Source organism: Oncorhynchus mykiss, chromosome 12, assembly GCF_013265735.2.
Source record: "Oncorhynchus mykiss isolate Arlee chromosome 12, USDA_OmykA_1.1, whole genome shotgun sequence".
NCBI classification, from domain to species: domain Eukaryota; kingdom Metazoa; phylum Chordata; class Actinopteri; order Salmoniformes; family Salmonidae; genus Oncorhynchus; species Oncorhynchus mykiss.
Genome location: NC_048576.1, coordinates 93351791 through 93365400, shown reverse-complemented (window position 1 = coordinate 93365400; position 13610 = coordinate 93351791). Strand labels below are relative to the sequence as shown.

The following is a 13610-nucleotide window of genomic DNA, read 5'->3' as shown; positions in this document are numbered from 1 at the left end:
TATTTTTGTTAATTTTTTTGCAGATGTTTTGTTGTAAACACAGAGATGGTGTTTCCCGTATTTAGGTCATTATTTGAGGAGACTACACTGAACAAAAATAAAAACAAAGTCCTGGTCCCATGTGTCATGAGCTGAAATAATAGACATTTTCCATATGCACAAAAAGCTTATTTCATTCCAATGTTATGCACACATTTGTTTACATCCCTGTTAGTGAGCATGTCTCCTTTGCCACGATAATCCATCCACCTGACAGGTGTGGCATATCAAGAAGCTGATTAAACTGCATTGTCATTACACAGGTGCACCTTGTGCTGGGGACACTAAAAGGCCACTAAAATGTGCAGTTTTGTCACAACACAATGCCACAGCTTAAGTTTTGAGGGAGTGTGCAATTGACATGCTGACTGTAGGAATGTCCACCAGAGCTGTCCACCAGAGAATATGTTAATTTCTCTACCATAAGCTGCTTCCAATGTCGATTTAGAGAATTTGGCAGTCTGTCCAACCGGCCTCACAACCGCAGACCACTTCTAACCACGCCAGACAAGGAACACCACATCCGGCTTCTTCACCTGAGGAATCATCTGAGACCAGCCACCCGGACAGCTAATGAAACTGGGTTTGCACAACTGAAGAATTTTTGCACAAACTGTCAGAAACCGTCTCAGGGAAGCTCATCTGCGTGCTTGTCTTCCTCACCAGGGTCATGACCTGACTAGTTTGACGTCGTGACCGACTTCAGTGGGCAAATGCTCACCTTCGATTGCAACTGGTGTGCTGGAGAAGTGTGCTCTTCATGGATGAATCCCGTTTTCAACTGTACTGGGCAGATGGCACAGTGTGTATGGTGTCGTTTGGGGCGAGCAGGCTGCTTATGTCAATGTTGTGAACAGAGTGCCCCATGGTGGCGGTGGGGTTATGGTATGGGCAGGCATAAACTATGGACAATGAACACAATTGCATTTTATCTATGGCAATGTCAATGCACAGAGATACCGTGATGAGATCCTGAGGCCCATTGTCATGCCATTCATCCGCCGCCATCACCTCATGTGTCAGCATGATAATGTATGGCCCCATGTCGCAAGGATCTAACTGTACACAATTCCTGGAAGCTGAAAATGTCCTAGTTTTTCCATGGCTTACATACTCACCAGAAATGTCACCCATTGAGCATGTTTGGGATGCCCTGGATCGACAAGTATGACAGCGTGTTCCAGTTCCTGCCAATATCCAGCAATTTCGCACAGCCATTGAAGAGGGGAGGCGGCAACGAGTGGGAACATGGACGAAAATGCACTTGCTGAATTGAGACTCTTAATGAAATGAGACTCTTAATACACTGAACTAAAATCTAAATGCAAAATGCAACAATTTAAAAGATTTGACTGAGTTACAGTTCATATAAGGAAATCAGAGAATTGAAATGAATTCATTAGTCTCTAATCAATGGACTTTACATGACTGGGAAGACCGATATGTGTCTGTTGGTCACAGATAGCTTAAAGAAAAGGTCAGGGAGTGGATCAGAAAATCAGTCAGTATCTGTTGTGACCACCATTTGCCTCCTGCAGCGTAACACATCTCCTTTGCGTAGAGTTGATCAGGCTGTTGATTGTAGCCTGCGGAATGCAGCTATTTATTACATCCATGTGGAGAAGGAGTCTCATTTCAGCAAGTGCATTTTCATCCATGTTCCCACTCGTTTCCCTCTCCTCAAGAAATGTGTGGAGTGGTTGAAAAACAAGTTTTAATGACTCCAACCTACGTGTATGTAAACATCCGACTTCAACTGTAGAAACTACTACTGTAGATACTTCTACCCCCAAGCCATAAGACTGCTGAACAATTCATAAAATCGCCACCGGACAACTTACATTACCCCCCCCCCCAGCCTGAATTAAATACAGCCTGATTAAATTGAGATTGTGTGTTACTGACCTACACACAATACCCCATAGTGTCAAAGTGGAATTTCGTTTTTAGACATTTTGCCAAATTAATAAAATATGAAACGCTGAAATGTCAAGTCAAAAAGTGTTCAACCCCTTTGTTATGGCAAGCCTAAATTAGTTCAGGAGTAAAAATGTACTTAACAAATCACATAAGTTGCATGGACTCATTCTGTGTTCAATAATAGTGGTTAACATGATTTTTGAATGACTATCCCATCTCGGTATCCCACAGCATATTGGTAAGCTTGTCACCTGTAAGGTCCCTCAATCGAGCACAGATTCAACCACAAAAACCAGGGAGATGTTTCAATGCCTCACAAAGAAGGGCACAGATTGGTCGATGTGTAAAATGTTTGTTTTTTTTAAAGCAGAAGCTGAATATCCATTTGGGCATGGTGAAGTTATTAGGCTTTGGATGTTTTATAAATACACCTAGTCACTACAAATATACAGTTGTCTTTCCAAACTCAGTTGCCGGAGAGGAAGGAAACTGCTCAGGGATTTCACAATGAGGCCTATGGAAATTTTAAAACAGTTAAGAGTTTAAATGGTTTGATATGAGAGAACTGAGGATGGATCAACAACATTGTAGTTACTCCACAACACTAACCTAAATGACAGAGTGGAAAGGAAGCCTGTACAGAAATAAAATAGTCCAAAACATGCATCCTGTTTGCAACAAGGCACTTACGTAATACTGAAAAAGATGTGGCAAAGAACTGAACTGCTTGTCCTGAATACAAAGCACCATGTTTGGGGAAAATCCAACACCGCACATCACCGAGTACCACTCTCCATATTGTCAAGCATGGTGGTGGCTGCATCATATTGGTATGCTTGTCATCGGCAAGGACTAGGGATTTTTTATTAGGATGAAAACCAATGCAATACAGCTAAACACAGGCAAATTCTTAGAGAAAAACCTGGTTCAGTCTGCTTTCCAAACAGACACTGGGAGACGAATTCACCTTTCAGCAGGACAATAATCTAAAACATTAAATGTTCCTGAGTGTACTAGTAACAGTTTTGACTTAAATCATTTTTAAAGATATAAGGCAAGACTTGAAAATGGCGGTCTAGAAATGATCAACATCCAACTTGACAGAGCTTGAAGAATTTAAATGGGCAAATATTGTACAATTCAGCTGTGTAAATCTCTTCGACTAACCCAGAAAGACTCACAGCTGTAATCGCTGCCAAAGGCGTTTCTAACATGTATTGACTCAGGGGTGTGAATACTTATATAGTCAAGATATATTTGTGTTTTATTTTTCATTTGTAATAAATGGTCTGAATTTCTACCACCTTGGTATTAGTTTTATTTTATTATCATTGACCAAAAATTACAATTAAATCCAGTTTAATCCTACTTTTTAACACAACAAAATGTGGAAAAAGTCAAGGGGTGTGAACACTTTCTGAAGGCACAGACAAAGTTTTGTTCCATTGTTAAATAATTAGCCAGCTTTGACATTCTTTTAAAATGAAGTGGCTATACAGTATATAGGACATTATTTTACATTCTTTGTTCACAAAATATAACAAGAGGAATAAAGTGGAGATACAACATAACAGTATTGCAAACCCATGAGCCATTCTGTTCTCAAGTATACTACATTAGCTTAGCACCTAAGTATGACCACAAACTTTTCTATAACGCCTCTCCCTCCCCACCCAGTGGCACATATACTTTCTGAAAGACAATGCTTAGATGTATTGTAGGCTACTTGACTATGAGAGAAATGGTTGATGTTGGGGATTGAAGTCTAAGCCCAAGATAAAGGGGCTCAGTGAATGTGGTGTGGAATGCGTACAGGTGGGTCAGTTTGTCAGACTCCGAGGAGATGTTGTAGAAGGACAGGATGCCGGCCGGCCAGTCCAGAAACACCCCTATTCTATAGGACTCATTTGATTTGATTTCAGGTAGCCGTAAATTGTGAATCATTTTTTTATGCTGGGCATGGAACTTATCCTTTGAGGCGTACAAAGCCCAAGAAACAGCATTCTGTCCCAGCGTTACATTCTCCCCGGCTCCTTTCCTCTCTAATCTCTTGTAGGCCATGCCTATATGTACGTCGTGTAGACACTCAACCTCCAGGTAATGACGCCCGCAGAGGCCCTCCTCGCACAGCACCTGGTTGCAGTTATCAAACCTCTCTTCGGTGAAGGGAGAGTCCTTCTTCTTCTTCTTCCTCTGGCGCGTCACCTTCCTGTTTCCCTTAGACAGGGACAGGAAATCGTTTACTGTGTTGAGGTCTAGTGTGAGCTCACTGGCATCTGAAATTTGTAGATTAGAAGTTTCAGTTACCTGCTACACAAGCTTTGCTGTCACACTTGACACTATTATAAATTGGTACATAGTCCTCCTATATGCCAAATATTCTACAGAGATCAATGTGAATCACTGTGTTCATGAAGGTGAGAATGATAAATGGACATTTACTCACATTTCTGCAGACCCGGTTTATTCCTGCTCTCTCCTCCGTGGTCCATGCTGGAAAACACACAAAATAAAAAGATGTATTAATGAAAGCCTGGAAATGCTCATACCACTCAGGGGATGCAGTATAATAACACTAGGATGTAACAAGGATCATATCTACAAGGTTGAATTAGTTTAATTAAATAGTTTAATTGTTAAAGTTCTAATCTCTCAATGTTTAGCTCTACTCATTAATATAATATTAATTCTACTGCTCTACTCATTAATATAATATTAATATTAATTCTACTGCTCTACTCATTAATATAATATGAATATTAATTATACTGCTCTACTCATTAATATAATATTAATATTACATCTACTGCTCTACTCATTAATATAATATTAATATTAATTCTACTGCTCTACTCATTAATATAATATGAATATTAATTCTACTGCTCTACTCATTAATATAATATTAATTCTACTGCTCTACTCATTAATATTTTATTCAGAGTCACGTTTGTATTTTTACTCAAACTCACTTCAGCTGAAGAGGGAAATCCAATTCAACGGTTCCGAGGGGATTGTAGCTCAGATCCAGCTCTTTCATCTGGAAGCATGCTGACCTCAAAGCTATGGCCAGGACAGAGGACACATCCTCAGGTAATGTGATCAAACAGCCAGATAGCCTATAAATGAGAATAGGAAAAATAATTATGGAAAGCATACAAATTTGTTTTCACCATTAAAACATTGAAGAACCATCTATATCCATATGTCAGCACAGTGGTCAGCACAGTGGTCAGCACAGTGATCAGCACAGTGATCAGCACAGTGATCAGCACAGTGATGAACCCCTTCAAAATATGTCATTATCTTATTTGGTACTGATGTACATACCTCAGTGCTTGCAGCTTGCAACACTTGTGGAGGGCAAAAGCAAGCAACTTTGCCCCCGGGTCCCCAAGGTCATTGCAGCTGAGGTCCAAGTTCAGGAGTTTTGAGGTGGGACAAGTCAGCACTTCGCAGATTGCAATGACACCGCGAACTCCCACATGATTGTGGCGTAGATTCAGGGTTTCCACCTTGCAGTTGGGGTTACGCAGCCCACAGCAGAGTCGGATCACCCCTTCATCTCCCAGGTTGTTGTGTCCCAGGTCCAAGACTGTCAGGTGGGAATTCTCAGACTGAAGAACGGAGGCTACAGTGTTACACTCCAGTGCTGTGATGTCACAAAAGTTGAGTCTGTGAAAAAAATTGAGTTCTTAATTGCCATTCAACTTATACTGTACGTAAAAAAAAATATTTTTACTTGTGCGATGTAAACATGCTACACAAATAGTGAGTGATACTTACAACGCTCTAGTGCAAGACAGCAAAGCAGGAGTCAGTCTGCGAAAAGCTTCCTCAGAAGTTTTGTTATTCCTGAAGTCAAACTCTTCAGGCTTTTCTGACATAATGAACATATACGCCAGGAGAGAACACTGAAATGGAGTTGGCTGTGTGTCGGAAGGCGAGACTTGGTTGTTGTTGTCATTCTGTAGAATGGTGCTGTCCTTCAGCTGAAGCAGACAGTGGATCAAGTTGATGCATCTCTCTGGAGAGAGGTCCTTCCTTTTCAACATCTTGATATATCCGATTAACTTTTTGTTGCATTCTGAACCACTGGTTGTTTTTCCCAGAATGTCTTGAAGGATTGCCCGGCTGGAGTCGTGAGAGATCCCGAAAAGGAAGCGCGCGAAAAGGTCCAGGTGTCCAGTTTTACTATCTAATGCCCTGTCCAGAGCACCTTTGAGAAAACCTAACAAAGTGGCCCCTTTCCTCTTTTTGATTAAGGCTTTCACTGAGTCAATCCTACCATTTTCAAATTCATGAAATGCGTACAGCGCAGCAAAGAACTCCTGAACACTTAAGTGTACAAAACAATACACTTTCTTTGGATACAGTCCATGCTCTAATTCAACAAGTTCTGTACACAGGCCAGGGCATGTAGCAGCTTCCATGACACTAATGCCACAGTTTTTCAAGTCCTGTTCTGTAAAGAGCACGTTTTGACTGTCCAGGTTCTGATACGCTAGCTTTCCCAATTTCAAAATGATGTCTTTGTTTGACATCAAAGAAAGTTGTTTCCCCTGTGTTGGTCCATGCTTCTCGAAACTGATACTTGTTTGGATCTTAATGTAATGCATGTACATTTCAGAGAGGGTTGTGGGTAAAGATCGAGGCTTTGGCCCACTCTTGCTGTCTTTACTCAGTATATCCTGAAGCACAGTTACTGCCATCCAGCAGAACACCGGTACATGGCACATGATGTAGAGGCTCCGGGTTGCTTTTATGTCTGAGATGATGCGGCTGGCCATCTCTGGATCTCTGATGTGTTTCCTGAAGTACTCGTCCTTTTGAGCATCATTGAACCCTCTGATCTCTGTAACTCGATGACAATACTCTCTGGGGATCTGATTGGCCGCTACTGGACGGGAGGTTATCCAGAGGAGAGCCCCAGGGAGAAGACGGCCAGTGATGAGGTTTGTAAGCAAAACGTCCAGTGAAGCAGACTCAGACACATCAGATATCAGCCTGTTTTCAATTTCATCAAACTCTAGTGGCAGTTGGCTCTCATCCAGGCCGTCAAGGATGAACAAAACCTTATGTTCATCATACATCTTCCTAACGTTTATGTCTTTAAGTTCAGGGTAGAAGAGCTGAAGAAGTTCATGCAGACTGTACGGGCCTTTTCTCAAATTCAGCTTCCGGAAAGATAGGAGGAATAGAAAATCTAGATCTTGATTTTCTTTTCCATTTGCCCAGTCCAAGTTGAGCTTCTGAGCTGCCACAGTTTTCCCAATGCCAGCGATTCCCTTTGTCATCACACATCTGATAGTTTCGTCTTCGGCAGGCTTGAAGAGATCTTGGCATTTTATGACAGACGCCTCAGAGTAGTCTTTGAGGTGTGCTGTCTCGGCCTGCCACACCTCGTGTTCCTTATTGATGCTGGTAGAATCACAGGTGACCATGTACAACTCTGTGTAGACCTTGTTAAGGACTGATGTGCTTTGGGTTTCAATACCCTCTAGTATGGTTTCAGACTTAATCTTCTGGCGTTTTTTGATCTCGTCTCTGATGTGAAGGATGTCTTCAAAAAGAGCAAAATAAATAAATATGAAAGTGTTATTTTGGGTGAAATTAGTCTGTTTTTCTGCTCTGGGATAACAACTGATTTTGACTTACTCTGTTTCTCCTTGCTCTGGTCATACACTGGCACCTACAGGAATTAGCAAAACAGTCATTTAGATTTCAAATACAGTGTTTCAATAACATAGAGTTAATGCTGGCTACAGTCCATAATCTTCTAAAGATTGTCTATAAGAAATCCCTTTCATTACCTGCTGGTCAATCATCTCCCCTCCAGGCACATGGCCTAGAGATAAAATACATGTCATAAACATCGCAATAAACTAGGATAGAAGAGCAACTTACAAAGATGTATACAATTTATAAACTAGGATAGAAGAGCAACTTACAAAGATGTATACAACTTATAAACTAGGATAGAAGAGCAACTTACAAAGATGTATACAATTTATAAACTAGGATAGAAGAGCAACTTACAAAGATGTATACAACTTATAAACTAGGATAGAAGAGCAACTTACAAAGATGTATTTATAAAACAGTGATCCACCCATGTTTTGCCCCAAAAGTCCTGACACCTTCTCTCACCATAAATATTTGTGGTACAACTTAAATAAAAGTCCTTTCCAACTGAACAGCTTGTTAGCATTGGTGCATTAACGTTGCTTCCATTAGTTGCGGTGTTTGAACACCGAGCGCCACTTGGCATTGCGTCGAGTGGTCCTCCAGCGTGGTTGGCCTTAGACAGAGATGTCACATCCATCACAGGGAAAGAAACAATAACATATTAGCCTCGTCACCCCATACCATAGAGATGTACTAGACAGCTCATCTTCTATCTTCAGCAATGGCCACTTCTGTGACAACAAGGCCAGAGCCATTGTGGGTTTTCTTTACTTCTATGAGTGTAGTGACACTTCATAAATAAACTGAATAGGATCATACCACCACCTACTGTGCTAGAGTGTAGCTGCATACTGTGCTGCAGTGTGTTTAGTCTAAACAGGTACAGAGACAAGGTTGGTGATTTACTGCCATCTACAGTTACAGAATGTTCACGCAGCAGTATAATTAATTGGCTGATCCCTCCTGCTGACCTGAATGGAATTCTGTGACCCCTTCTGCTGACCCGAATGGAATTCTGTGATCCCTCCTGCTGACCCGAATTAAATTCTGTGATCCCTCCTGCTGACCTGAATGGAATTCTGTGATCCCTCCTGCTGACCCGAATGAAATTCTGTGATCCCTCCTGCTGACCCGAATTAAATTCTGTGATCCCTCCTGCTGACCTGAATGGAATTCTGTGACCCCTTCTGCTGACCTGAATGGAATTCTGTGATCCCTCCTGCTGACCTAAATGGAATTCTGTGATCCCTCCTGCTGACCTGAATGGAATTCTGTGACCCCTCCTGCTGACCTGAATGGAATTCTGTGATCCCTCCTGCTGACCTGAATAGAATTATGTGACCCCTCCTGCTGACCTGAATGGAATTCTGTGATCCCTCCTAACCCATACCAAGCCCCACCCAGTTGACTGCTCAAAATAGTGAAAGCATCAATGGCACTGCCAATGAAAAGAAAAAAAACAATGTCCCATACACATTTATAGGAACGTTCAGAATCCCTGTAGCTGGAAAGAACACATCTAAAAAAGCTCCATTACCTGTTGGTCATCCATCTCCACCTTGATGGGAGTTATTGTCGGAATCTCCTCGCTCTCAATGCCTATGGAAGAAAGGCGTACATCTTTGGTGAATCATTTAACATTGACTAGAGAGAGATTAGGGGCCTTTTTTGAATCAAGATTAAGTCCATAAAATACAGAAAACACTGTATATCGGTCATCAAATTCACTGTTGTAATACAATGCACACCCAGATATTTTATTGTGAGGGGAGTTTACCGGGTATGTCATTCCATAAACAACTATGCTCACATCTTTAGAAGAAAATAAATGCTACTGAGTAAATACTATAATCAGGACTAAGCCCAACATCCCTCCTTCACTCCTGTGTGAACTCATACATTTCAGTTATTGAGTATTAATGCCGAAACTCACCTTGTTGACTTCGTCTCCGTTTACTCCGATATTTACTGTCTTTTAGAAGTGAGGACACAATGCGACGGGCCTTTTTTCCATATTTCTTCATCAGTACTGACACAATGTCTTTCACTCCCATCATCTCAACACTCTTATCATCCATCTTCCTACACAGATGGTGTCGAAATCGTCTGAACTTCTTCAACTTCAACATTTTCAGTTTGGCCCGGACCTCTGCTTTGACCCGTTTGCAAATATCCTTTCCTGCTGACATCTGAAGACAAACACAATAAATACAAATCATTTAGAGTGCATGCACAGTCTGGTTCACAGGACCTTTCAATCCCCCATGAACGTAAACATATTACTGTCAGTGGTAGACTACAGTAAAGCCTGACAACTATTAAAGCACTCCTCCACAATGAGAGTATTAGTTGGGTCGGTGATGACGGTATTAGTTGGGTCGGTGATGACGGTATTAGTTGGGTCGGTGATGACGGTATTAGTTGGGTCGGTGATGACGGTATTAGTTGGGTCGGTGATGACGGTATTAGTTGGGTCGGTGATCATAACACAGACTGATGTCCACATTTTTGTTTTTTTTGCCAGATCAAAGCATTATTTGTTCTGATGTCATTTTAACTGAAAAATGTAAGGTCGTAACACTGACGTGAGATGTATGCATAACTGTCTTGATTAACTAGCACTTGTATTTTGCCTTGCCAGCCTCGCCCTAATGTGGATGCTAGCAAGCATGCTAGGTATTGCTAGTTATCAATAGCCAATCCAGTAGCTGCTGGATGCTAAAGTGAGCTTCAATTGGTCAATAGCGCCGCGATATCGCAAAGTATTTGCATAGAGTTCAGCTTTCCCCAACTTTGGTCCCACCCTGTTCACGTCGCCCAAAGGTCCTCCCCCCGCTTCACTTCGCTCCATTGAAAATGAATGGGGCGACGAAACAACGTAAAGCGTCCACATATTCAGAGTCTACAGACTGAGACCACCATCAGAAGGGGATGCAATGCCAGAACACGCACCTCAACAAAATTCCCAACAAACTCTGCGTACAAGTCCTTTATTCTATTGAAATGTGTTGACAGTTGGAGAAATGGTTTGAGAATCCTAAAAAAGACGACCTATGAAAGCCAACGGTCTGATATTCTAGAACACTGCTGTGCATATGGTACATGTTTAAAAGGCTCTGCATGGTCAATCCGACCTCTGCATTGGCAGTGCAGCACCCATACTTCCTGCTCTTCCCGGAGCAGCAGAGCTGTTGTGAATGAAGTTGTGAGGGAAGTGCGTTTGTGTTTATACAGGATCTCCCGCCCCCACCTACTGTCAACCAATCATGTCCATGCTGAGCTATACGGAGCCCTCTGCATTGTTACAACATTTGGGAGGTGCACAGCAATGCGGTACAGAGCTCAATTTGGCCTCTACGTGCCTTTGGAGGCTCCACAATTGTGTCATCCTCCATAAGGAGCCTCCGATCACATTTTCAGATCAATCTGGTCAATCTGATGTCTGCATTGGACTTGCAGTATTTACAGTGATATGGCCTCTGCAGAAGTCAGGGCATTCATACTTCTTGTGCTTCGCCTTGCAGATCTGTTGTGAAGGAAGTTGTCAAGGAAGTGAGTTTGTGTTTATAGAGGTCCTCACGCCCCTCATCTGGCATCAACCAATAATGTCAATGTGGAGCTATACCGAGCCCTCCACATTGTTACAAAATTTGAGAGGCGCCTGCACAGTGATACTATGCTCAAATTGGCCTCTGGAAGCTACAAAATTGCATCACACCATCAAATCACATTAAAGATAAAGCATAAATTGGATTACTCATGCCATTTATCTGGATAGGCAGAGACGTATGAATTACTTCTGTGATTTAATGGGATGTAAACATTTTAATGTAATTACAGCAACTATTTAAAACCTAATGAAGTGTAATTTCATATCAGTTGTTCATTGAGGAGCCACTATTATTATTTCCCCCTCCTACCAGAAATGGGCGTGTCGACGGAAGTGAAGATTTGAGAGCCAGGGCTTTTGAAATGGCGGCAAACTCTGATCGGTTGCTGAAACTCAATGTCTTGGACTGCACTGGAGAATGTAGCCTGATATTCTGAACCAAATCAACTGTGCTTTTAGGACTACTCTAATGGATAGTTCAAGCGAGTCTCAGAAGCCTTGTACACGTTTTAATGTCGACTAATGGAACTAAAGGATTCACTTCAATGAAGAGTTGTTCAATCACTGCGACATTTCACTTGACCGTTTCGTAGGCGATAGCAACAATAATCCATTGATAAACCAAGTATTAACTCGAAACCAAACATAATCCTCACACTAGCGCACATAAATTACCACAAACAAGACTAAATAAACAAATAGTCTAGTATTATTGTAGCTTGTAGGCTACTAACATTAGTGCACCATTCACGTCAAATGCAAGGATAGTGGTAGTTGCATTCTTACAGCCCATGCAATTCAGACAGTAGCCTAAATTAAAGACAAAAAGTCATTTTATTGTCATACATAAAAGGGTTAGCAACCTACCTTCAGATTTGATGATTTCTCAAATCGTTTGTCTCTGCTGCTGTTTCACTCAACGAAAAAATGTCCATTCACATGATTGTCTGTCTGCGTTGTTTTCTCTTCAACTGTCTCGAAATATCTCGACTAAATACCAAATCAATTGGCTTAAAGTAATAAAAACGTACTGTGGCTACATAATTCTACGAAAAAGGACATGCGTTTTATGGTTTCTTTCTGCAGAAACTAATGGTAACGTGTCGCCTTCGGTATCAATAGAACTGCCTCCTCGTTGTGGGTGGAGTATGAAAGTCAGTCCCTCCCTTCCCTCTTTCTCAGAAATGTGCATTTAATAAGTAATACATTTGTTCCCCGTTGAAAGCAGGCTTTTAAAAAATATAATAAAGAATTATAAAAGTGTGTGTGTATATATATGTGTGTGTGTATATATATATATATATATATATATATAGTGTAAAGACCCTGCCGCACGAGCATGCTTTTGCGGCACAGTCGATAGCGTACCCTGTGTAAAGTTGGTTTAATAAACCGTCAATTCGTAAACTCAATCCTCTGTCTGGACAATTGTTCCTTTATGATCTAGTCAGGTCATTACAATATATACAGTTGAAGTCGGATGTTTACATACACGTAGGTTCGAGTCATTAAAACTCGTTTTTCAACCACTCCACAAATGTCTTTGTTAGCAAACTATAGTTTTGGCAAGTCGGTTAAGACATCTACTTGGACACAACTATTTTCCAACGATTATTTACATACAGATTATTTCACTTATAATTCACTGTATCACAATTTCAGTGGGTCAGAAGTTTACATACATTAAGTTGACTGTGCCTTTAAACAGCTTGGAAAATCCCAGAAAATTATGGCTTTAGAAGCTTCTGATAGGCTAATTGACATCATTTGAGTCAATTGGAGGTGTCCCTGTGGATGTATTTCAAGGCCTACCTTCAAAACTTAGTGCCTCTTTGCTTGACGTCATGGGAAAATCAAAAGAAATCAGAAATAAAATTGTAGACCTCCACAAGTCTGGTCCATCCTTGGGAGCAATTTCCAAACGCCTGAAGGTACCACATTCATCTGTACAAACAATAGTACGCAAGTATTAACACTATGTGCAGCCATCATACCACTCGTTCTGTCTCCAAGAGATGAATGTTTTTTTAGTTTATCTTTATTTAACTAGGTAAGTCAGTTAAGAACAAATTCTTATTTTCAATGACGGCCTAGGAACAGTGGGTTAACTGCCTGTTCAGGGGTAGAACAACATATTTGTACCTTGTCAGCTCAGGGATTTGAACTTGCAACCTTTTGGTTATTAGTCCAACACTCTAACCACTAGACTACCCTGCTGCCCCATACTTTGGTGCGAAAAGTGCAAATCAATCCCAGAACAACAACACCAAAGGACCTTGTGAAGATGCTGGAGGAAACAGGTACAAAAGTATGTATACCCACAGTAAAATGAGTCCTATATCGACATAACCTG

The 13610-nt window shown here is 41.2% G+C and overlaps 1 protein-coding gene across 2 annotated transcripts; it reads right to left on the bottom strand.

The window, feature by feature from the left end:
- Positions 1-3253: 3253 nt before the first annotated feature.
- Positions 3254-12409, bottom strand: LOC118936334 (NACHT, LRR and PYD domains-containing protein 3-like). 2 transcript variants are annotated; one of them, XM_036939241.1, is made up of 11 exons: positions 12125-12409; positions 9581-9836; positions 9185-9246; positions 8110-8260; positions 7773-7807; positions 7618-7651; positions 5746-7522; positions 5290-5634; positions 4932-5078; positions 4406-4452; positions 3254-4235 (listed from the first exon to the last, which is right to left on the bottom strand). In XM_036939241.1, exons 2-11 carry the CDS (start codon positions 9834-9836, stop codon positions 3682-3684), a joined length of 3408 nt encoding a protein of 1135 aa, XP_036795136.1. In that variant the 5' UTR covers positions 12125-12409; the 3' UTR covers positions 3254-3681. The 2 variants fall into 2 exon arrangements, with proteins under 2 accessions (XP_036795136.1, XP_036795137.1); XM_036939242.1 differs by having other exon boundaries at positions 4062-4168.
- Positions 12410-13610: the final 1201 nt, after the last annotated feature.